This window comes from Megalobrama amblycephala, linkage group LG6 (assembly GCF_018812025.1).
Source record: "Megalobrama amblycephala isolate DHTTF-2021 linkage group LG6, ASM1881202v1, whole genome shotgun sequence".
NCBI classification, from domain to species: Eukaryota; Metazoa; Chordata; class Actinopteri; order Cypriniformes; family Xenocyprididae; genus Megalobrama; species Megalobrama amblycephala.
In genome coordinates, this window is record NC_063049.1 from 3,521,011 (window position 1) to 3,548,085 (window position 27,075).

Consider the following 27,075-nt stretch of genomic DNA (forward strand, 5'->3'; position numbering starts at 1 on the left):
ATCAAAAACTGCACTAGAAAGTCCATTTAGGGGGCAAATATTGTCCCTTAATGGAAAATTTACAATCTAAATGGAAGAGAGGGGGTACGCAGAAGGATGGTAAGTGTCTCAGGGGGTACTCCACTCTGAAAAGTTTGGAAACCACTGGTTTAGATCATTGTATGTTGCTCGTAATAGTAAACTGTGCATATTTTGTCATGTATTGTTTTCCTGTAAACAGATTTATAGATTTTTTCTTCCATGTACAGTATGTCATTGACACGGGTGTTGGTTTATGAATTTGATCACATTTTAACACTGAGATTATAAAATTATAAAGTTAAGCAATAGCCTTCACATCAGTGTTTTCCCCAATATTAGAGCGATTGCAAATGTTTATTGAGCTGTTGTATAAATCAATATAGCTATAAGTTAATTTTGAATGTGTTTTTGCACTATTTTAATGAAAGGAGTATCAAACAAAGTCACAGCAGAACAGCTTTTCTTGTCTCTGAGCAACACAGCAGTGTTTCATTAATGAATTCCTGATTTGAACGAGAAGTTTGAATGAACTTTTCGCCACCTACTGGCCATTTAAATTCATATTTCTATAACATGGATGGGCAATGTCAGTCCTGGAGTGCAGATTAGCTTCAACCCTAATCAAACACACCGTAACCAGCTAATCAGTGTGTCTTCAGGATTATTAATACTATAGACAGGTGAGTTTCTTATTTTATTTGATTTTATCGGGGTTGGAGCTAAACTCTGCAGGACAGCAGCACTCCAGAACTGATGTTGCCTATCCCTGATCTATAATTTTGTTTTTATTTAAAACATTAATCTTATAGTATTGTGCAATTATGTAGTTATGTAATTAAACACAATAAATGTGTGAATAAATCACTGCATATCAAATCCACCTGGTTTCTGTAACTATCTTCTCTGTAACACTATCGTAGTCAATGCAGAGATGATACATTCAGTCTTAGAATTAATTTACCTATGATCGTTTAACAACAATTAAGAAGTATATTAGCTACAGTAGCCTTAGCATATTAGCACCATGAGCCAAGTAATATTTTAACACCAAATACCATATATTATGAACATAAAGATTAACAATCATAAGTAGACTGCACAATAAAAAGAGTATCTCAAAAAGAGGAATTATTTGTCCATAGGTCAGATAACTTTACAGATTGAAAGTCCTTGTAAAGTTTCAGATTAAACTGTTTTCTTCTCCTGTATGAGTGTGAGCATCAGTAGCCATGAGTCGCATTGAAGTGATGTCATCTCCCTCTCTTCGATTGATTGGCTAGAGGAGGAGCTGTCAATCTAGAACTAGTGGACCAATGGTGGCGCTTAAGCCTGGCCTAATTTACATGAAACTCGAACTGCAACATTTGGAAAAGCAAGAGCAGAACGTAGAAAGAAGAGCAAAGAGAAAAACTGCACAAGCGCACAAAAGAGTTAAAAACCAATATCAAGAGTTCGATAAATTTTCAATGTTTATGCGCCAAAAGCGGAACAAAACCTTTTTGGAGTGTGCCACACGTAGGGCTGGGCGATATGGCCAAAAAGTCATATCTTGGTATTTAAAAAAAAAAAAAAAAAAAAAAAAAAATCTGTATTTCCTTAAAATCTTAATTTAACATCCTGCCTAATGTTGTCCTACAAATATTGTTTATATTGAAAGCTATTAATACAATAGGGAATGTAACCATGTAGTCTGGCACACTAATAGGCCCTACGGTATGTGCAAAAAAGAGAAAGTTACTTTACATTCTAACATTGTAACATTACAATCTAAAAATAAAAATAATGCTTTTTAAAGCAGAAGTTAAATTCACTAGACTAAAAATTTAAATAAAAACAAAAGCACAGACTAATTAGCTATATATACATATATACATATTATTAGTTGCTGCTATCATAAAAATACACAGCCTACTTGTAGGTTTAAAATTCTACATACGGCACATTTATTATTCAACAAACATTTTATCAAAATGTATATTTTAGTCCGAATTATGGCGATCCCATTCTATTGAGCTCAGTCTGTTTGGTGCGAATGCGTGTGGCGGCGCTTGTTCACGGAAGTCTATGAAGTTTAGAGGAGAATGAGATTCGCTAGCAAAAGGTTCCACTCTTGACAGCAAAATGGAAATATTTGTATGACTTTCTAACATTTACAGATGAAGAAATATACCTGTGAAATGTAAGTTATGCACTGAGGAAAACGCCACATCACAAAAGCGTTAAACAGCGCAAATATCTGTCAGCACATGAATCTGTCAGAGCATCTGACAGGGCAAGCCGCTTTAAACGATAGGCCTACATGTTAAAGGGTTAGTTCACCCCAAAATGAAAATTAATTAATTACTCATTAATTACTCATTAATTGTCATTAATTACTCATTAATTGTCATTAATTACTCACCCTCATGCTGTTCCACACCCGTGGAAAAATCAGTTCATGTGAGTACAGTGGTTCAATATTAATATTATAAAGCAACAAGAATATTTTTGGTGCGCCAAAAAAAAAAAAAAAAACGACTTGCATAGTGATGGCCGATTTTAAAACAATGCTTCAGGAAGCATCGGAGCACAAATGAATCAGTGTTTTGAATCAGCGGTTCGGAGCGCCAAAGTCACGTGATTTCAGCCGTTGGCAGTTTGACACGCGATCTGAATCATGATTCGACACACTGATTCATTTTTGCTCCGATGCTTCCTGAAGCAGCGTATTGAAATCGGCCATCACTATGTAAGTCGTTATTTTTTTATTTTTTGGCGCACCAAAAATATTCTCGTCACTTTATAATATTAATATTGAACCACTGTACTCACATGAACTGATTTAAATATGTTTTTAGTACATTAATGGATCTTGAGAGAGGAAATGACATTGCTCCCTATGCAGGCCTCACTGAGCCATTGGATTTCAACTAAAATATCTTAATTTGTGTTCCGAAGATTAATGACGGTCTTACGTGTGTGGAACGACATGAGGGTGAGTAATTAATGACATTATTTTCATTTTTGGGTGAACTAACCCTTTAACCCCTTAAGACCGGATGGAGCGTCGGCGCTCCCGTTTGCGTGTCTCTCTTTAAAAGCCAATAAAAATTGAATCCATATAGGTAGCACAAAAATTCTTTTTGCATACAAAACCAGAGACTTTAAGCTTTCATATCAAGCCTCCAACATGCTTCTGTTGTGTTGTTTTCACCCTCTAATGAGTCTGAGTAATATGCGTTTACAACAAAAACAGCACAGTCGCTAACTGAATACAAGTATGTCTATTTCACGTGCTCATAACTTCATGAAATATGCACAGATCATAAAAAATGGCACATTAATATTTAAAACAGATTCTCAAGATTAAAATGAATCCAAAATCAACATAATATATTGCGTTGATCACAAGATATTACTCACGGAATGATTTAACATACTTGGCTAAAAACATGTCTCTTATCTTTCCGGGATGCAGTGTGTATCCAATGATCCTGGAACCATCCATGTTCGTTTTCCAACGTGGAACAACACAAAATAGATATCATTTTAAAGCTTAGAATCTCATCTTTTTAATGCATCTAACCATTTTGAAAAACTCCTAACGAGTGCTGAGAAGCACCTCTAAACCGGAGTTTACCGCCCGTTGGCGCCACCTGGCTGCAGAAAAATGAATAACAATTTTTTAAACTATTCTTTATGCTATCACCATGAAATTTGAACCAGATGCAGCTCACATATAGCCTGGTAATACCAGACTCTGCTACTTCACTTTGCTTCGTAGACAGAGTCTGGAATGGCATAATAGAGAAGTGTTTTCTCTCTCGCTAGGGGGCCCTTGTCTGAAGTTTAAAATCATTGGTTACCCGTAAGCCAATCAGATACGTTTAGTTATGCGCCTGTACAGCCGCATCGAAGCACAGACATCATGCATCGAACTCAAATCTATGATTGAACTTCCACTGTAAACCTGTTGTAAACACATGATGATGCGAGCGAAATACCGGAGTGAATGTTTATCAAACACTCTTCTTGTTCTGGCTTCAGTTTGAAAAAGAGTTGAATGTTCTCCATAACAGAGCGAATTGCATCCCGTGTCTCGTTTCCCATTTCCGCGGTCGTTTCGGTTTTCGATTTCTCTAACCTACAATGTAAAACTCGGCGCTTAGCATCTACGTCACGGCTCTCAGCCCGCCCTCTGTTCTTTGATTGGCCCGGCTGTTTCCAGACCGGTGGCAAACAGAAAGCTCTGACGCTGTATCAGACTGAGTACAGAAGCGAAATGAAATTGAGCGGAAGTAGGAAGTCTGACGTAGTCAGGCTAGCTCACATATAGGAGAGCATCACCAAAAAAGAATTTTTAAGCGATCTTATTGTGTTCCTGAGTTATTCCATGTCAAATAAAAAAAAATAATTTTTACTACAAATCACCAACAACCACCGGTGTTGCGGTGGTGGGGTCCGAGGTTCTGTGTGTGTGTGTGTGTGTGTGTGTGTGTGTGTATATATATATATATATATATATATACAGGGTGCAATTTGTGAAAAAAACAGAGGGGGGATGAAGTTTTTTTTTTGTTTTTTTTGAAAATTTGTTAACCACAGTGAAGCTATATACTACGTGTTTGGTCCCATTTATTTTTGATCACAGTGCATACACATTTGTAGAAATATACGTTTACCTCAGATTTCAGTAGATAGAATATAAGCTGGGCCATACGCAGGGTTTCATAATTACCGAGGATAATTACAGGATAAAATCCATCATAATCAATATACCCATCATTTTAATTTTTATATTTTAATAAGACATTTAATAGCTTCTGATTTCGTCCACATTTTCATTTTTATTCACGAACTTACAGGATAAGCAAATAGGCCTAGCTATGCATTTATTTATACTATAAAAGAAAGTTGATCAAAGACTAGCTGCGTCACTTTCAGTTTTCATCTTGAACACTTGTCACGGATTGTGAGTGAATGTGATCATCCTTTCCTCTTTACTACTGTACAGAACGAAATAAACATGAATGAAAAAAGAATATGTTGAAAGATACAGTATCTTACCGAAATCTGTATCACGTCAGTCATCCGTGTTGCAAACAATGTCACGTGACATTATACCTCAGAAAAGCCATTCGTTGACCATAAACTTATAGTCAGCAAGAAAAATAACAAACTTAAATATGCAAGTAAGCATAAGTAACTTTATTATTATACAATTTACTTAAACTAGGGTGCTCGTCTGTGTAAACAAGCGCATCGTTTTCATTTTATTCTGGAGAGACTGAACTCGTGCTCTGCTGCCACACTGGAGCGCGCTCACCACCTACTGGACAGGGGTGGGAATTACAACAAGTTTACATACAAACTAGATAATCTGTCAAAATGACGGACGGGCTGCAGATTTTTTCCGTCACTGCTAAAAAACCAATCCGCCTTTTTTGCTTCCGATACCTGGGATTCAGCAATCCATTTCGTTTTGTTTTAAATAGTTTGTTTTATTTTTCTTGCTGCTGACTATAAGTTTATGGTCAACGAATGGCTTTTCTGAGGTATGTACGTGACATTGTTTACAACACTGATTGAACTGACGCGATACAGATTTCGGTAAAATACTGCAACTTTCAACATATTTTTTTATTTTCATGTTTATTTCCCTCTGTAAAGTAGTAAAGAGGAAGAGATGATCACTCACGATTCACTCACGATCCTCAAAAAGTGTTCAAGATGAAAACTAGAAAGTGATGCAGTCTTTAACTTTTTCATAATATTTGTTTATAAGTTTGTGAATAAATATGAAAATGTGGACGAAATCAGAAGCTATTAAATGTCTTATAATTAAAATCTAAAAATTAAAATGATGCATGGTAATAATTATGACGGTATTTTTACGATCATGTCCGTCTAACGCAACCTCATATCGAAAGTCTAGTGCAACAACTGTAACCCAATAGCTTCACTAGCTTGAGTCCAGCTGATTCCTTCATCCATGACTCATGGCTTGTTTTTCATGAATGTTTGAGTCATATAACAAACTAAATATATTTATATATAAATATAGGCTATACTATAAAAATTAAAAGACATTTATTTTAAATTTATAGCGTTTTTTTTTTTTTTTTTTATAAATGAGGCAGCAACATATGATAGATAGGACAGAACAAAAAAAATGCTATTAATCTTTAATTGCGCAAAAGTATTATAATATTAACGGCTCCCATACAGAGTGGCACAAAGCGCTTATGCGCATCCCTTGTGCAGAATGATGTCCAGTATTTTCAATTTGGTCCTAAAAAAAGGGGGTCATCATATCGGGTAGTCTTATATCGGAAGCAATGCTATTTCAAAAATGGCGGTCACAAGTTTCTTTTCAGTCACGGTAACCCCAGCCCCTGTTAAAAAGTTTTGTCTGCTCATCAAGGCTGCATTTATTTAATTACAAATTAAGTAAAAACTGTAATATTGTAAAATATTATTACAATTTAAAAATAACTTTTCTATTTGAATATTTTACAAGTATCTTATTCCTGATGGCAAAGCTGAATTTTCCGCATCCTTACTCCAGTCTTCAGTGTCACATGATCCTAAAGAATTATTTGATTTTTTTCAAAATTATCAGTTAACTTTTTTTTTTTTTGGTCAGGAATTCTTGATGAATAGAAAGTTCATAAGAACAGCATTTATCTGAAATACAAAGCTTTTGTAACAATACACTACCATTCAAATGTTTGGGGTCAGTAATAATACATTTTTTTGAAAAGAAATTAATACTTTTCAGCAAGGATGCATGAATTAAAGTATTTCTTGAGCAGCAAGCATCATATTAGAATGATTTCTGAAGGATCATGTGACACTGAAGACTGGAGTAATGATGCTGAAAATTTAGATTTGCATTACAGGAATAAAATACATTTTAAATTATTTATTTTTTTAATGGAACCGTTATTTTAAATTGTAATATTTCACAATATTATTGTTTTTACTGTATTTTTAATTCAATAAATGCAGCCTTGGTGAGCAGACAAAACGTATTTTAAAAACATAAAAAAAATCTCATCAATCACCCTTGATTGTATAAACTTCTCAAACTGTTATGAATAACAATCAATGTCTAATAACTATTTATTTTTATTTGAATATAGGACAGTCAAAGAGATGACTTCTTGAAAGACCTGGCAAACATCTCCATGTGCATATGTGTGATGAAAAACGAAGGAGGAGCTCTTGGAGACTATGAGGATATTGGCATTGTTGTTGATGGAGTATTGATTCTTGACCAGATCAAATCTGTTGCACAAGCCTGTGCATTAATGCTGGGTGCAATTTACATTCTCAATTTGGCATACCCAAAAGAACTAAAATACTACTATGAATTTATTCAGAAAGTCATAATGCAGATGGACTCTGAAAGGCTCTCCCCTAGAATTCTGAGACTGAAAAACAGTGTAATGCTGTAATTTTGCAGCAGGAATGGATGTTCAGGCTCATCATGAAATTAGCTCAGATGTCATGGCCTGTACCTTGCTCTTTATTTTCCTCTCAAGACCTCTGTATTTATAGTTCAAACATTTATAGTTTATAGTTTTAGTCTACCATACAAATTGCAATTTGTTGCATGAAATTTAAGCACTTTGTTTTTAGGAATTGTGCAGTTTGATTGATTCACAAACAAATGATTCACAAATGGGCAATGTTATAAACATCAGCTCTTTGTTAGCAGTTGCATTCTAATTGTGGCTAGTTATTTCTGTGGCCAATTCTACACAAGTTTTAACATTTCTACAGAAAGTGTGTTTATAGAAACGGACTGTTATTATGAGCAATGTTATAAACATCAGCTCTTTGTTAGCAGTTGCAATCTAATTGTGGCTGGTTACTTGTGTGGCCTATTCTACAGTTTTAAGAAGAAAGGGTGTTGTAGAAACTAACTTAAACAAGTTCACATTTGATGGCAATCATTAAAGATAAGTTTACAAAATTAAAGTCTTTTTTTGTGTGCATTTGAAAGCCATTTATGGACCTCTTATACTGTTATTTAAATCTCACTGTAGATGTTTAACTGGTAGAATAAACAAAAATAAATAAAATAAAAAATGTAAGTAAAAGTAACGATTAAATAGGGGTGGAATAACTATACTAGGGTAACTAAATCGATTAAGTTCAACTAAATGTGTTAGGTATAAATAACATGAATAAATGGGGGTGAAATTACTAATTTTTTATACTAAGGTAACTAAATAAATTGATTAAGTTCAACTAAATGTGTTAAGTATAAGTAACATGATTAAATAAGGGTGGAATTACTAATTTTTTTATATTAAGGTAACTAAATAAAATTGATTAAGTTCAACTTAATGTGTTTGTTTAAATTTAGATAAAATCAATTGATTGCAACCACTTACGAAAAAAAAAATGGAGTAAAATCATTTTTTTCAGTGTATGGAATGTCCCCACAATTTACAAAAATTAACATATGTGTGTGTGTGTGTGTGTGTGTGAGAGAGAGAGAGAGAGAGTGTGTGTACTTACATTTGCGTACTCCTGCTGTAATCCAGATCTCTCCTCCATGATCCACACTAGAAGACACACACAGTGTCACATTCACACACAGACACAAGTAAACTTTTTAGATTTCTGAGGTCATTTCTGAATTTTCTATTAAAATTCATTAAAATGGTAGTGAATAATGTGGAATTAGGTGGAAATGTCTTGTATTTTGCACTTGGGACAAGCCTTGTTTTGTTTTTTTACATTTACACGTTAATTGTAGTTTTCTTCTAACTTTAGATGCTGGAACAAAAAACATCCAGGTCACAGCATCAGAAGTGGAAACTTTGATCAAGTCGAGGCTCTGTAATGCTGGAGACTGTGATGATGAAAGAGGAGAAGATCCAGAAGATCAGAGATCATGAGGAGATCTACTGATGTGTCCGAGAGGATTGATTTATGCTCTATTTAATGCGTTCTGATGCAGTTAGAATTGAACATTGTTCTATAAAACATTTCATATATTGTACCGTTCAAAAAACATTTAACACGGATGCATTAAATTGATCAAAGATTATGTTCAAGTAAATGATGTGTTTGGATAATACTTGAGACATGTGAGTTAATTATATCTTTATTCTCTTTCTACTGTAGACCAAACACTGACATACACAAACCTATAAATATATTCCTGCATATCTATATATGCACAATGTGTTGTGTACAGCCTGGATAAAAATGATCATTGTGTTAAGAACAAATAAACCTCCTTCAGATGGAGCTGATTGGATAGAAGTTTCTGTTACAGTGTTTGTGTCTGTACTGTATGTGTGTGTTTGTTTGGGAGAGAGCTGGAGTAAGAAGGGCTGTCACGATAGCTGTAATACTGTAATACTGACAGAACAACCGCAGAGAATGACAAGCAGGCGCCGCAAATAAGACGTTCATTTTTTGTTTTATGATGCTATACCACTCTTGCTTTACACTTAATGTTTGTGTATTTAATGATAAATAAGTTCATGATAACAAGAATTAAGAGAGTAATTTCCACTAACTGTTAGGAAAATTCACTTTTATGTTGTTTTAGATCATAATCATGTGTCTGCAGTGTGTAAATAACAACCATCATATTGTGGTAAAAATCCATCCACTCAGTTCATTATTTTCCCCATAGATTAGAAACAGTGGATCAGAATGAGCTGTAGAGGAATGTGCTGTAATGTGATGTCACACTGGAACAGGCCCCGCCCACAAGTACAGGTCAAAATTACATTTACTACATTACTATTTTTAATGCTTTAAGTCTCTTATGCTCATCAAGCCTACATTTATTTGATCAAAATACAGAAAACACAGTAATATTGTAAAATATTACTACAATTTAAAATAATGGTTTTCTATTTTTAATATACTTATAAGTAGGGAGGCAAATAATTAAAAAAATAATAATAATAATACTTTTATTCAACAAGGATGTACTAAACTGATAAAAAAGTGAAGTAAAGACTTATAAAAGAATTTTGAATAAATCCTGTTCTTTTTAACTTTTTATTCATCAATGAATCCTGAAAAAAGTATCACAAGTTTCAAAAATCTAAAGCAGCACACCTGTTTCCATCATTGATAATAATCATTGTAAGACTGATGCCGGAGTGCCTGGACTAAGAAAGAGCTACTCTTTGAGAAAACAAAAGAAATTAACATTTGAACTCTCTCTTGCAAAATTAACATCCCCATCCAAGACGCAATCACACCGAGTCAATCACACCTCAGCATTGCCTTAATCCACATTTCCCTTTTTTTCACCCCGTATTCCCTCTTCCCTTCCCTTCCCTTCCCTTCATCTCTTCTCTCTACATGCAGAGATGACCTGAAATTCACCCAAAATCTATATGGTTTAATGTGAACAATCATCAAAGAATGCTATACAATGTTTGGTATCATTTGAAATGTCTCAGTGCAACTGGTACAATGGTCTCATCTACATGTAAGTAAACCAAAGGTATTAAAGGTTTTAAGAGTTTAAGAAATACTTTGGTTGCAACCGTAGGTGTGCCCCTTTCCCAGGGTCCTTCATCCAAACTACCTCCTGTTCCACAGCAAGGTGCGAACCCCCGAGGTCTGTGACCCTAGTCAATGCAAATTCTGATTGTAAGTTCACGCCCCACATTGGGGGATGTTTTGTCTTGGTCTGAGTATTTAAAGAAATGTTGCAAAAGTCTCGCAAAAAGTCTTGCAAAAGTGCGACTCTGTATTCAGATGAAGCCCACATTGCTGAGTGTCCAGGATTTTATTCTGACTTACTCTGAAATTATTGACTTCAGTAGATTACAATGTACTGTATCCATTGTTAACGCAAATCTGCGTCAGGTTAGTAATGGACTAAAGTCCAGTTGAGTGGAGCATAGGGCACACCAACTGTGATTTTAGAGCTCCGACTAACGATTGGCATTAGTTCAAGTGTACTTAGACTGTAAAGGCTAAAAGGGAATTTCCGTTTAGGACAACAGAATATTGATCGACCAACCTAAATAGGGTGAGCCTTACCTCTGTTAAATGGAATGTTACTCTAGCTAAGTGTACATGGGAAACCATGGCATAACCAAACCAAAGCTGCTATAAGAGAAGTAATATTGGTCGGCTTATCTGTAGTAGTGGTTATGACCTCTGACTAGAGTTAGTGTTACTTTAATTCAAGTGTATACAGATCTATGGGGACTAAACAAATACTTTTAGACAGAGCAAGCATGAAAGTGGCCTTCTAAACAGTATAGTCAATTACCTCTGTCTAGTGACCAAGACTGGCGAGTTTGTGATCGTGGGCTCACATAATTAATGAACGGCCAGTGCGAGGACCCTGTGCGACTCTGAGAACCGAATGAACGAGTACAATAAGAGTAAAGAGTTAAATAGAATATTCAAATGTAGAGCTAAATTATTATACAAATGACCAATAATCAATCGACATTCTAAACTAAATTTGATGTCATAATAACATGGAGTCAGATAAAAGATTACTTGGAATTAAACTAATTTGCCACGCTGAAAAGACCGAACGTGGAAGAAACTTTCCCCGTCCTGTGGGCAAACCGCCACTGGGCCGACTGGGCGGGACTTACACCATAAATGTTTCTTGAGCAGCGAATCATCATATTAGAATGATTTCTGAAGGATCATGTGACAACCTGTGCAACCACTCCTGACAAAAAAATGGAAATACTGCTTAACTTTCTAACATTTACGGATGGAGAACAGACCATTGAAATGTAAGGTATGCAGTATGCACTGAGGAAAACACCACATCACAAACGCATTAACACTCTGAGGTCTAAAAACGCGCCGGCGCGTTTTGCAGGTTTTTTTTCACATTGCAGCAAAACAGACTTAAAATACTCTTTCATTTTTTGTCATAGAGACATAAGTAATACATCAATTGGAACTATAGAATATCTCCTTTTATTTGTATACACTCAGAGTAAAAACAAAATGTTGTGCTTTTTGTAAAATAAAGAAAACTAACATGATGCGTGATCTCTCATCTCCCTCTGAACGAAGTCCAATCTGATAGTTCTCAGAAAATGAACTGTAACTTAGTGAATACTAATCACAAAAAATTCATACTTATGTCTAACAAAACGTTGAAATGTCAGGTTTTAAATCGTGCAAGTCAAATCGAAAACAAACATTCTGTGTTTATGTAATCTGTATGAAAAGAGAGCCATGTCAGAAGTCCGTGATTCAGCTCATTACCCACTAATGCGGCCACACCCACGGAGCCAGCGCTATTCACAGGCAAATTCAGAGACAACACATGCATTCATCATCTCAATCGTGTATTTATTGCCTTGAAAATTGTTTATCTGGATGAAAAAGCCATGGTTAGCGATCTCTGGAAGACATTCAGTAAATTCCTGTTTGTTTTCTTCTATTGATAAGTTTTAAGTGAGTTTTTGTTTCTTTAGCGCCCTCCGGCTGTAGTATGAATTGGTAAACACCATTCATGGAATATCGTCTTCTTCTTAGGTGAATTTGTGGACTAAAATGCACAGAGCGCCCTCCGGCTGCAGTATGAATTGCAAACACCAGCGCTCATAGAGATAACAATGAATATTAAATAAAAAATAACTCCTCTGTATAGAAAATTGACATAAACATATGAGAATCCTATATTTCTCCAAATGTGCATGCTTTTAAACTAAAAGCCTATATTCAGACTCTTTGCATCACAGAAATACATTATATTTTAAAGTATAATATAAAACCATTATTTTATATTGTAATAAAATTTTTCTGTATGTTTCATATACCATGATGAGCTTGAGACATCACAGAAGTTTTTTTTTCACAGCCTACCTGACTGAAATGCCTCATTAATATGCAAGTCTTTTCAGGTCATTACTATTCAATTCTTTTGTCTTCACAGGTGAGAATGAGCCATTATTCATGGAGATTCACGCCTCCTCGCATACCGTGTTTCTTGGCAAAAAGTGTCTTACAAAAACTAAATCAGTATATTGTTATAAATGAAAGAGTAGTCAGCATAATTTGTACATAATTTTGAAGCAAAAACTCTAGTCTACAACCTTCAATACCCAAAAGTCTTGTGAACACAGATTTAATATACTTTTATTGGCCTTATATCAGTGACTTAAGTTTTTTGTTTTTTCAGTAACCACGCATAAACGTTATTCCTTCAAAAACACAAACATGTACACACATGTTCCTCACATATTATGGTAGCCTAGTTTGTGCTGAATACAGTGTAATGGCACTTGTGTCATTAATATGTTTATGAACAACTGAAAAAAGCACAAATGTCAGGGCATGTCAAAACTTCTCCAGGCCCCAAATCAGCCTCAGACTCCAGAGGGTTAAACAGCACTGAACAAAATTATAAACTCAACACTTTTGTTTTTGACCCCATTTTTTACAAGCTGAACTAAAAGATCTAAGACTTTTTCTATGTACACAAAAGGCCTATTTCTCTCAAATAATGTACACAAATCTGTCTAAAACTGTGTTAGTGAGCACTTCTCCTTTGCCGAGATAATCCATCCACCTCACAGGTGTGGCATATCAAGATGCTGATTAGACAGCATGATTATGGCACAGGTGTTAAGCAAGAAAAAAAAAGAAGGTTTTTAACAGGATGGCATACAGCAGTGAGAGTAAAATAGATGCCCCAGTCATGTTTAAGTTCAAAGTTTTGACGCAATTTTATACCATTGATAAGACAAATGTAGACATCTTTGGCGTTCTTCACTGAACGCTTAAATATACACAGTAGTGTTTGAAAGCATATATTAGTGATCTGCTGATAGAGGCCTGCTTTCGAACACTCCCGTGTATATTTAAGTGCTCTGTGAAGAACGTCAAAGGGTCTGTTTTCATCTGGTCACTTCATGCATTTTCTCTGATCAGATAGCTATCCGATTGTGAAAAGACCAGGTCTAAATGCCCTCTGCTTCAGGAGGTGGTCTGGGACGCATTCCAGTCAAAACTTTCTATGCATCAGTCTAAATGCATCTGGTTGTTGAAACCACATATGTAAATGTTACATCTCCCAAAAACACTAAAACTGAAATGTGTGAGAGTCAGATATGACAGTGTTCCCATTCAGTCGGTCACATTCGACGTACGTCGGACAGACCGACGAATAGGAATCTCACTAGAGAGGCCAATCTACTTCGAGTGTAACTACAATGAGCCAATGCACATTGGCATGCAATCATATGCATTTCCCTGCGTGCTTCGGCACCTAAAAAGAGTAGTCCCTAAAAGAGCTTACACAAGTAGATTCGTGTCTTTTTAAAGATATCATTCTACTTGTGTGTTTCTGGATGCGGTCGTTATATGTCACCGTGGGATGGTCATGAACGCTGTATCACGTGCCTGGGCTTAAAGCATGCTGAGGCAGCGTTTGTGGATGAGTCATGTACCCATTGTGGGAAGATGACCATCTCGGAGTTGTGATCTAGACTCTAGTTCCTGCAAAGGGGCAGAGTCCCAGTTCTGTTGCCTGGATTCAATCCTCCTCAGAGGGTTGCTTCGGGCAGCGGTCCTGGTGATCTGAGGATTATGGTGAGCGCGCTTCCTTCGGGGAACCAACCCCCTAGGAACCCTCATCCCTCCTGCACTCCGCAGCCAGTAGAGCTGCCGGGGGAATGCGGTGGACCACCCCAGAGGTGTGTACCATCCGTATCCTTCGGGGCTCCCCAGGATGACAGAATGTCAATCGCTGCATCGGAGGGTGAGCCTGAAACTTCGAGGATGATGATTCGGCACAGCTGCCTCCTTCTGGAGTGACAACTGTGCCCGATTTGGACCCAGAAATGATGGCTATTTTTTCTCGGGCCGCCAACAGGGTCGGGCTCGTATGGAATCCTCCCCCGTGTCCCGAACCCTCAAGGTTGGATGATTGGTATCTCGGGGTGGCAAGGGCTGGTTCTCAGCCCCCCACCCCAGTGCCCTTCTTCCCAGAGGTGCATGAAGAGCTCACTGGCACATGGACGGCACCTTTTACTGCCCGAAACCGTGTCGGTGGGTCCTCCTCCCTCACCACCCTTGACGGCGGAGCGGCTAAGGGTTATACACGCATACCCCCTGTGGAACGGGCCGTTGCTATGCAACTGTGCCCGAACTCCACCTGGCGGGGGAAGCTGTCTCTCCCTTCCCGGGCCTGTAAGTACTAGTCGGATCTTACCGGCAAGGCTTACCAGGCCTGTGGGGAAGCCGTTTCTGCCCTGCACACTATGGCGTTGCTGCAGGTCCATCAGGCCAAAGCACTGAAGGACCTGCACGAGGGTGGTCACAATCCACAAGTTCTACAGGAACTTTGTGCTGCTAAGGACCTCGCGCTTTGTGCGCCGAAGGTCACGGTGCGGTCAGTGGGTCGTGCGATGCCCACTTTGGTGGTCCAGGAACGCTATCTCTGGCTGTGTCTTGCGGACATGGGGGATACCTCCTCATCTGTGATGCGGTCAAGAACTTTGCCCAGCAGCTCTCGGCTGTACAGAAGAAGTCTGAGGCTATCTCTCACATCCTGCCCAGGCGGTCAGCTGCTGCACTTCCACCGTCCGCGCCCCAGCTCCCGCGCCCCAGCAGCAGCCTCCACCCATGCGGCGCCGTGGAGCCGGTCGTGGTCGGGGTGCCCAGCCCGTCCAGGCCCCTGCGAAGATGGGCGGCAAAGCCAAGAGCAAGAGGCCCTAGGACGGGCGACCCGGAGATGGAGGGGACTGCTCTTCCGGAGATGGTGACCGCACCACTCCCTACCCCGGAGGAGGGCAGGGTGGAGAATCCTTTGTTCATGTCTGTTTATGTTGTTATGGCCCAACAACCAAATTTTCAATAAAAGAGCAGTTTACTTCATCTCCGGGTCCGAAGAGGGCTCGGAGAGCAGTGGGAGGGCAAGATCCTCACCACTCTCATCACCCTCTTCTTTCGCCAGCAGACAGCAGCGAGCAGCGGGTAGCCAAAGCCTTGACTGCTCCCTCTGTCCACCCGTGGAACCAGATAAGTGTTGCCCAGCACACTGTGATGCCGCTTCGCAAAGAGAGCCCCCCGAGCCACAATCCCTGTGTTCCACCTCGCTGCCCCACTGCGGGTATGCCGGTGGTCCCTTTGGTCCCGCTTGTACAGTCTCTGCGAGCCAGGTTAGCGCTCCCCAGCCCGTCTCGTTGGCTCATTCGGACCATCAGGCTCGGCTATGCGATTCAGTTCACCCGGCGTCCCCAAAAGTTCAGGGGCGTCCACTTCACTACTGTGAAAGATGTCGATGCCCCTGTCTTGCGTGCAGAGATCGCAGTCCTACTGGCGAAGGACGCGATAGAGCCGGTCCCTTCAGCCGATATGAGGTCAGGGTTCTACAGTCCCTACTTCATTGTACCCAAGAAGAGCGGTGGGTTACGACCTATAGACCCCTTAAAAGCAGACATAACAATTACGTCACTTGCAGCTGTGCACGCATAGTGGTTGCAAATGGAGGAAAATTTGCAAAATCCACAGAAAAATGTTTTGTTGTGCCTCTGGATGTTGGAATCGGAATGCAAAAAATATAGTCTTTCATTTCGAAAACGTCCTTTGAAGCTAAACGGAGACATTTCACAGACTTGACTGATGACACCTGCAAGGATTAGTCTACTATTAAAGCAGGAATTTACATAATTTACAAGTCTACATAATATTCACATATGCAGTTCAGAGGACATACATACATAGCAGTTACAGTATTGAAATAATATTTAAACATATAACATTTCACATAGATAACTTTTAAACTATACAATTTTTATTTCACAATTCTGACTTTTTTCTTGCATTTGCGTGTTTATTACTCCCAGTTCGGACTTTATTACTCGCAATTGTGAGTTTATTTCACAATTCTGAGGGGAAAAAATTGCGGGATAAATTGCAATTCAGAAAAGACAGAATAACGAGTATATCTCACAATTCTGTTTTTCTTTGTAAGAAATGTGAGATATAAACTCAGATTTGCGAGAAATAAAAGTCAGAATTGTGAGATATAAACTCGAAATTAACTTTTTTCATTCTATAAATTTGAGGCTTAAACAAAAACAAAACAAAAAACAAAGTTGTACACGTCAAGAGACTTATACGCTTTTAGCTTCTCCTGAGTATATACACTTGGGGTGTCAATCAGGTAATTATATGTTTCTCGGCCACTGGATGCTTGGTCATTTCGTTTCGTCATTTACGTTAACCACTGACAAGGTGTTATGGCAAACAGATCCGTAAGCTGTATCCCACTCAGTAATGTTAATTTTTTTAAATAACAGTGCTTATTGCTGGGTGACAAGCTGCTGTGATATGCGGACAGCATTTAAAAAAAATAACAAATCAAAATATTCTATAATGTTTCTAAATCTTAACTACTTTGAACCGCTTCGTCGTAACTCTCTAGTCGTACTGGTTATCACTCCCGAGTTTTCTGCAACCATGATGCGCACTCATCCCGAATGTTTACAAACATTAAATAGGCCTATCCTGGATCTGCAAATGTTGAATCAGAGCCTTCACAAGCTACCGTTCAAAATGCTCACACAGAAATGTATTTTCGAATGCATCCGTCCCCAGGATTGGTTTGCAGCGATCGACCTGAAGGACGCATACTTTCATGTCTCGATTCTTCCGCGACACAGGCCATTCCTGCAGTTCGCGTTCGAAGGATGAGCATATCAGTACAAAGTCCTACCCTTCGGCCTGGCCCTGTCTCCCCGCGTCTTCACAAAAGCCGTGGAGGGAGCCCTTGTTCCCATGAGAGAACAGGGTGTTCGCATTCTCAACTATCTCGACGACTGGCTCATTCTAGCACAGTCTCGGGATCAATTGTGCGATCACAGGGTTTTGGTGCTCAGACACCTCAGCCAGTTGGGTCTTCAGGTCAACTGGGAAAAGAGCAAACTCTCCCCTGTGCAGAGGATCACTTTTCTCGGTAGGGAGTTGGATTCGGTCGAACAGATAGCACGCCTCACAGAGGAACGTGCTCAGTCGGTGTTGAACTACCTGAATACGTTCAACGGCAGGACAGCAGTCCCACTGAAATTCTTTCAGAGGCTCCTGGGGCATATGGCGGCTGCAGTGGCTGTAACACCGCTCGGTCTGCTTCATATGAGACCGCTTCAGCACTGGCTCCACGGCCGAGTCCCGAGATGGGCGTGGCAACATGGCATGTTTCGGGTGGCAATCACTCAGGAGTGTCGCCAAGCCTTCAGCCCGTGGTCGGACCCCTTGTTTCTTCGGGCAGGAGTGCCCCTAGAACAGGTGTCCCGGCATGCTGTGGTTTTCACGGATGCCTCGACCACTGGCTGGGGTGCCACATACAACAGGTTTGCAGTGTCAGGGGTTTGGACGGGACCCCATCTGCAGTGGCACATCAACTGCCTCGAGTTGCTTACAGTACGCCTTGCTCTGAGCCGCCTCAAAGGGCCGCTATGAGGCAAGCATGTACTGGTCCGTATGGACAACACTGCGACCGTTGCGTACATCAACCGTCAAGGTGGTCTACGCTCCCGTCGCATGTCGCAACTCGCCTGCCATCTCCTCCTGTGGAGTCGGAAGCATCTGAGGTCGCTTCGCGCCATTCATGTTCTTGGTGTGCTTAACTGTGCGGCCGACGAGCTCTCACGAGCTGCGCTGCCGGGAGAGTGGCGACTCCACCCCCAGGTGGTCCAGCTGATTTGGAGAGAGTTCGGAGAGGCTCAGGTAGACCTGTTTGCCTCACCAGAAACCTCAGTTGTTTTACTCTCTGACCGAGGGAACACTCGGGACAGATGCACTGGCACACAGCTAGCCCCGGGGCCTTCGCAAATATGCGTTTCCCCCAGTGAGCCTACTTGCACAGACACTGTGCAAAGTCAGGGAGGACGAGGAGCAGGTCTTGCTAGTTGCGCCCTACTGGCCCAACCGGACCTGTTTACCAGAACTCTCTCTCCTCGCGACACCCCCTCCCTGGCCCATTCCTCTGAGGAAGGACCTTCTTTCTCAGAGACGGGGCACTCTTTGGCACCCGCGTCCAGACCTCTGGAAGCTCCATGTCTGGTCCCTGGAGGTTCTAGGTGACTTACCCCCCGAGGTACTTAACACCATCACTTCGGCACGTGCACTGTCTACAAGACGTGCTTACGCCTCGAAATGGAACCTGTTCGTCGAGTGGTGCTCTTCTAGCCAAGAAGACCCCCGAAGATGCTCAATCAGAGTCGTGCTGTCCTTCTTGCAGCAAAAGTTGGAGCGTAGGCTGTCCCCCTCCACCCTCAAAGTCCACACTGCTGCTATCTCCGCTTACCATGACCACATAGATGGCAAAACTGTTGGTCAGCACGACCTGGTCGTCAGGTTCCTTAGGGGGGCGAGACGATTAAATCCTCCTCGTCCCCCCTCCATACCCTCTTGGGACCTTGCTCTGGTGCTTCGAGCACTTCAGATTGCTCCCTTTGAGCCCTTGCAATCAGCAGACTTAGAGGATCTGTCTCTGAAGACTTTGCTGCTGGTTGCATTGGCTTCCATCAAGAGGGTAGGGGACCTGCAGTCATTTTTGGTTGACAAATCGTGCCTAGAGTTCGGGCCGGGTGACAGCCACGTGGTACTGAGACCCTGGCCTGGCTATGTGCCCAAGGTTCCTACCACTCCCTTCAGGGACCAGGTAGTGATCCTGCAAGCGCTGCCCTCGGAGGAGGCAGACCCAGCCCTGGCCTTGTTCTGTCCAGTTCGTGCCTTGCGACTGTACATAGACAGAACGCAAAGCTTCAGGACCTCAGACCAGCTCTTTGTCTGTTACGGAGGCCAGCAGAAGGGAAAGGCTGTCTCCAAGCAGAGGATGGCCCACTGGATAGTGGATGCCATCGCCCTGGCTTACCAAGCTCAGGGCGTGCCCTGCCCACTCAGGTTGCATGGTCACTCCACGAGAGGTGTAGCATCCTCCTGGGCACTGGCTCGTGGCTCCTCGCTAACAGATATTTGTAGAGCTGGATACTATAGCCTTCGTGTCGAGCCGGACTCCTCCCGTGTTCTTGCCTCAGGTCAGAGGCATGGAGAAGCCCCGGCTTAGTGTCAGCTTGCTGCGCTACATGCGCTCTTTTGCTCCAGAGAGTCCCTACGGGCAGACCCTGTTGAGTCCTCTGGTTACCCTTCGGCAGCCGACATGGCGGAGCGTCTGGCGCCAGGCCTATACTCCGTTGCATCCTTGAGAACCGGATTTAGGCTGAGTTCCATATGTGTGACCCTACGGGGATCCCATATGGTTGGTTTCACGGTTGCTCCTAAACGAAGCCCGTGTCTTTCCCAAGGGGGTTCAGGTGGCTTAAAGCAGAGCGCTGGAAGAGGGCAGCTCCTGTGGTGCTTTGGTAGGGATTCCTATTCTTCGGTCTGTGCGACGTACGTCGAACGTGACCGACTGAATGGGAACGTCTCGGTTACATAGGTAACCCTCGTTCCCTGAAGGAGGGAACGGAGATGTGTGTCCCGTCGCCACAGTCGTTGTCCTGCTGATGCTGCCGCCTGCTTGGTTCGGCTCCTTAGCGAAAACCTGAAGATTCAACGCATTAAAAGTAATGAGTCCATACCAGTGCTTTTGCCATTTTCTCCTATTGCGGGCTTTGATTTTGAAATTAGCTGATGGTCAATAAAATGCACCTCATATTTGTTGCTTTTGGTGACGTGAACTCTTAAATCTGCATATAGATTGGGAACTGAAGATTTGCGGATAAAGAGGAAAACTTGCACTTAACCTTTTCACTGGCATTTTGTTTTCATAGTTAGACAGATATCACGATGTATCATTAGAGGATTATCTAGCAATTTATCGACTATCACAGAATCGCTTAATCGCGATATCATTGTTATCGTGAGCCATGTATCGTGATCGTATCGTGAGGTACCCTGCAATTCCCACCCCTACTGGTGAGTATGCTGGCCATGCAAGAACTGAGATGTTTTCAGCTTCCAGGAATTGTGTACAGATCCTTGCAGCATGGGGCCGTGCATTATCATGCTGCAACATGAGGTGATGGTCGTGGATGAATGGCACAGCAATGGGCCTCAGGATCTTGTCACGTTATCTCTGTGCATTCAAAATGACATCAATAAAATGCACCTGTGTTCATTGTCCATAACATTCGCCTGCCCATACCATAACCCAAAACAAAAGTGTTGCGTTTATAATTTTGTTCAGTGTATCTGTCAGCACATTTACAGTATCTGTCAGAGCATCTGATGGGGCAACACTACACGTTAACTATATTTTAAAGCCCTTAATATAAAGCATGTATCATGTTTAGGACAAACTAGATTTGGCACTTTCCAGGCAGCAGCTCACTCTGTGTCCTCCACTATTTTTAAGATGTGCTCGCATCAAATTGATATAAATGGTATTGCCTCATTCCATATTGTATATAAAAATATATCAATATATCATAGTCAATATACTGCCCAGTCATAGTAGTATCCTTTAAATGTTTAAGGGTATTCAGTGCAGGTCAACACATTGAATCAATGTCTTTTGTCTCTATGAAGTGAAGCTTCATCTTAAGCGTTACCCCGGTGACACATTGCTCATCGGTTGAGCTTTGTATAAAGTGGCACACTTTATTACACTATTACACTATTTCACATTTGAACTTCTTATGAAAACTTTCCTCCTAATTCACAACATGTGCGTACGCACAGGAATTTATTCTTTACTTCATTCTAATGTTGATGAATTCAGAGTATTCTAAATGAGCGACTGTGTGACCAGTGTTAGTAATTCACATAAAACACACCCAAACCATGTTGTCACTCTCAGCAAATATGACGCTTTCTAAAGATGCATTCACGCAGCAAGATCCTCAAGCCAAGAGTGCCATCTGCAAAACCGCAAGTTCAAATGCAATAGTCACCTTTTCTACAGACATTACAGACCTCTAATTAACCAGCTGTACATACGTGTATCTGCGTCTTTATGCAGAGCTACCTCACAGCTTTTCTTTCACTTTTCTGATATATTATATATATTATGATATATTATATTATGTTCGTATGGGACCAAGATTGGATTTTTGCATTTCACATTTTTTCGTGAATTTAGAATTTAGCGAACATTGAAAATGATGAATCATGATTTGTTTGTGAAAACGTTCGTATTCATATTTCATACACAAATTCAAGGCTCGAAATTGTGACCATTTTAGTTGCATATGCTCCCTAAATGTAATGTTTGCGACTTCAAAATATATTTGAGAGCATTTATGCGAGTGCAAATAATTGTTGAGGTGCGACCTGTTTTCATTTATCAACAAAACGTTAGCTAATTACTGCACAGTATGTGCCTGCTGTGAGCTGATGCAGTAACCGGTCCACCATTCTGTCACATAACCAATTAAACTTCATTTTTATGTTCTTAAGTTTAAAGCAGATTTTAGTTTGGTTAATATTAGCAGTCATTCACTCCCTTTCACGTACTCTATTGTCACGTGACAGGGAGTTAACTATCATGCAAAATATAAAGAGCTGAACAGAGATGATGAAAATAGCACTGTTACACAGGGCTCGACATTAACACTTGAGTTTTTATGTTTAAAACATATGATACATTTAAGCAACATTACAAAACCAAGAGTAGGCCTACAGTTTTCCTGAATAGACTGAATAAAACCATCACGATTGAAAATGTAACACTGGTTTCATACAATAGTTCAATAAACTGTGAAAAGTAGTTAAAATTAAATCACATTTTAGACGCAATATTATCTGTTTGTTTTCTGTTTCAGCAGCAAAAATAGTTCCAAACAAAGATCACAAGCAGAACCATCGCACATTTCATGACAACATAATCATGTTTTCATTACTGAATGATTCAGCATTTTGAAAGAATCGGTTGAGTCAAATTCAATGACCCATTCATCAACAACTGCGTCATTCTTGAATGAATGATCCATTTGAACAAATCGTTTGAATGAATGACTCAATGACTCACTCCTAAAGATGGTCACCTGACACCACCTACTGGTACCAGTATCAGTCTTTCCAACATTTCTTATTTGTATATTCAAAAAAATTAAAACAATCTCATATTATTTAATTCTGTTGTAATTTTTCAGTGTAAATTATTTAATTTGACTGGTAACAGCCCTATAGTGTCTTATGATTCTAATTAAATTTACTGATCGAATTTAAGAATTTAAAATGAAAGACGAAGCATTTAATAAGATTGGAGAAAAAAGCTCTTTATACTGTAAAGGTAAAAAAAATGCCCACAGAGTAAATATCACAAATATGCCGATTTAAATGTCAAAGCTGAGTGAACACTTATTGCTTCAGAATAAATTATATTTACAACACAAGAATCCTATTTTTTCCAGACAAACAACTTTTTTATTCGGACAAGCGAATGACAAGGCTTTTTGGTTGTGGTGCTCCTAAATTTTTGCTGGTGCTCCTAACTTTTTGAAGTTGGGAGCACCAGTGCTACAAAGTAAAAAAGTTAATTTGAGCCCTGAAATTTGAGAGTAAGCATGCTTAAAGAATGAGACTCTAAGATGTATGAAAAAAAATTGCACACCTTAACATTAGTCATCTAATCACATTCAAGCATTGAATGCCTCTGCAGTATAACTAAACCTAAGCTTGTTAAAAAAACTCCTCCAGCTTGACATACTTGAGTTTGTCCAGTCTGTAGTTTGGATGGTTGAGTTTATCAGAGAGCTGCTTGATTCCTGAATCTCCTGGGTGATTGTAGCTCAGATCCAGCTCTCTCAGGTGTGAGGGGTTTGAACTCAGTGATGAAGACAGATAACGACAGCCTTCTTCTGTCACCATACAGCCAGACAGCCTACAAACACACACAGCAACAGCAAACATGACATTAGTTTGACAATCTGATCAGTCACTATCACACACTGACCTGTGCAGTTTGCATTTGCAGGTATTTTCTGTACAAAATTAACAAAAGTGTCTGTGGAAATGTACAAAAGTAAAAGTATTTATTTACTTTTATTACTGTAGTGAAGTCAACAAACACATTTACACTTATTTAGAAAATGTTTTTTAAACATTTACATTAATTTCTGCCATTTAGTAGGTACTATTTACAAACCCGATTTCAAAAAAGTTGGGACACTGTACAAATTGTAAATAAAAAAGGAATGCAATCATTTACAAATCTCATAAACTTATATTTTATTCACAATAGAATATAGATAACATATCAAATGTTGAAAGTGAGACATTTTGAAATGTCATGCCAAATATTGGCTCATTTTGGATTTCATGAGAGCTACACATTCCAAAAAAGTTGGGACAGGTAGCAATAAGAGGCCGGAAAAGTTAAATGTACATATAAGGAACAGCTGGAGGACCAATTTGCAACTTATTAGGTCAATTGGCAACATGATTGGGTATAAAAAGAGCCTCTCAGAGTGGCAGTGTCTCTCAGAAGTCAAGATGGGCAGAGGATCACCAATTCCCCCAATGCTGCGTCGAAAAATAGTGTAGCAATATCAGAAAGGAGTTTCTCAGAGAAAAACTGCAAAGAGTTATTATCATCTACAGTGCATAATATCATCCAAAGATTCAGAGAATCTGGAACAATCTCTGTGCGTAAGGGTCAAGGCCGGAAAACCATACTGGATGCCCGTGATCTTCGGGCCCTTAGACGGCACTGCATCACATACAGGAATGCTACTGTAATGGAAATCACAACATGGGCTCAGGAATACTTCCAGAAAACATTGTCGGTGAACACAATCCACCGTGCCATTCGCCGTTGCCAGCTAAAACTCTATAGGTCAAAAAAGAAGCCATATCTAAATATGATCCAGAAGCGCAGGCGTTTTCTCTGGGCCAAGGCTCATCTAAAATGGACTGTGGCAAAGTGGAAAACTGTTCTGTGGTCAGACGAATCAAAATTTGAAGTTCTTTTTGGAAAACTGGGACACCATGTCATCCGGACTAAAGAGGACAAGAACAACCCAAGTTGTTATCAGCGCTCAGTTCGGAAGCCTGCATCTCTGATGGTATGGGGTTGCATGAGTGCGTGTGGCATGGGCAGCTTACACAACTGGAAAGGCACCATCAATGCTGAAAGGTATATCCAAGTTCTAGAACAACATATGCTCCCATCCAGACGTCGTCTCTTTCAGGGAAGACCTTGCATTTTCCAACATGACAATGCCAGACCACATACTGCATCAATTACAACATCATGGCTGCGTAGAAGAAGGATCCGGGTACTGAAATGGCCAACCTGCAGTCCAGATCTTTCACCCATAGAAAACATTTGGCGCATCATAAAGAGGAAATGTGACAAAGAAGACCTAAGACAGTTGAGCAACTAGAAGCCTGTATTAGACAAGAATGGGACAACATTCCTATTCCTAAACTTGAGCAGCTTGTCTCCTCAGTCCCCAGACGTTTGCAGACTGTTATAAAAAGAAGAGGGGATGCCACACAGTGGTAAACATGGCCTTGTCCCAACTTTTTTGAGATGTGTTGATGCCATGAAATTTAAAATCAACTTATTTTTCCCTTAAAATGATACATTTTCTCAGTTAAAACATTAGATATGTCATCTATGTTGTATTCTGAATAAAATATTGAAATTTGAAACTTCCACATCATTGCATTCTGTATTTATTCACTATTTGTACAGTGTCCCAACTTTTTTGGAATCGGGTTTGTACTTTTAACCATTTAAAAAACGTAACCTCCATTAATTTCCATTGACTACTTTTTTTTCAAATTTCATTGTTTTGAATTGAAAATATAGTTTACGTGATTCATTGGTTTTTTGTTAGTTTTTGGTTGCTTTGTTGTGATTATTCATTTGCTTTATGAATTAGTTTAGTTTGAGGCTTTAGGTTTTGCAGGCCTGTTTGGTATGTTGGAAGGTTTGTTATTTTTCATTACTTACTTAGTAGTTATTTACTTTTCCTTAGCAATGCTTTCAATGTTGATTATTATGATTTGTAAATTTAATTTTTGTTAATAAAATGTTTTGATCCACTTTTGTTCTCGTTGCCTCCCTCATTTGTCGTGGCACTGAGCCGGCCATAACAAATATGGGGGCTCGTCCGTCCGCTGTAATTGAGAACACTGGTTTGTCTTTTGTCATTATCTCTGACTCTGTGAGGGAGTGTTTAGTATGTGCGGTTTAGTTTGTTTGGGAGGCTTCGAGTAGCAATTATTTGGGAAATAAAGCGTATGTTTTGTTTGGAAACTGAGTTTTGGAAGTGCTTGAGTGCATGTTGTTTGAAACGTTGAATGGGGTAAGTTACACGAATTGAATACTGATTGAATGTGTATAACATATAAGGTATACATTTATCAGTGTTTATTTGTGAATTTGGAATTTTGTTTGTTTGGTCATTTGCTTGAGGTAGCAGAAATGTAAACCATGACTTCCAATTTTGAAGAGTTTATTTGTAGTCCGTTGGAAGATCTTTTAAATTATTATTCGAAAGATCAATTGTTAGCGCTTGCTAATCATTATAATGTGAGTCTCTCTGTTGCTGATAAACAGTTAAAAGAGAGTTTAAAATCGATTTTGATATCTGCTTTGGTTGAACAAAATGTACTCCAAGCTGAGCAAACAGTGTCGACCGTTCAGGCTAGCATGTCTTATGAGCAACAGAAATATTTACTTTTGATAGACACACAATCTAAGGCAAAAATCAAACAGAAAAAAATAGAAGCAAAGTATGAAATTGAAAAGAGAAAATTAGAGCTTGAGCGCTATAAATTGGATTTGATTAATGCAAGGAAATTTTCTAAGGAAGCCAGAAGATTGTCTGCTGAGGGTAATTAGGATGATTGGCATGACTTTGATGTGGTCAAAAATGTACGACTTGTGCCCAAATTTGATGAAAAGGATATTGATACCTTTTTATCTTTGTTTGAGCAGATAGCCTATACTAGAGGGTGGCCAGATTCAGCGCGTATTTTATTATTGCAGTGCGTCTTCATGGCAAGAGCTCAGGAAATTTTTCTTTTTTAAGTACTCAGGATTCAGGGAACTATGACTGTGTGAAATCAGCTGTTTTGAAAGCTTATGAATTGGTACCGGAAGCATATAGACAGCGATTTCGAGATTGGCAA

The 27,075-nt window shown here is 39.7% G+C and overlaps 1 protein-coding gene across 1 annotated transcript in view; it reads right to left on the reverse strand.

Annotated features, from left to right (window-relative positions):
- The window catches only part of LOC125269676 (NLR family CARD domain-containing protein 3-like), a 55,107-nt gene that overhangs the window by 23,246 nt on the left and 4,786 nt on the right, over positions 1 to 27,075 (reverse strand). The window contains exons 7-8 of the mRNA XM_048192612.1: positions 23,639 to 23,812; positions 8,533 to 8,579 (exon numbers count right to left, since the gene is read on the reverse strand). Coding sequence (XP_048048569.1) covers positions 8,533 to 8,579; positions 23,639 to 23,812 — 221 coding nt within the window. The remainder of the gene's footprint in view (positions 1 to 8,532; positions 8,580 to 23,638; positions 23,813 to 27,075) is intronic.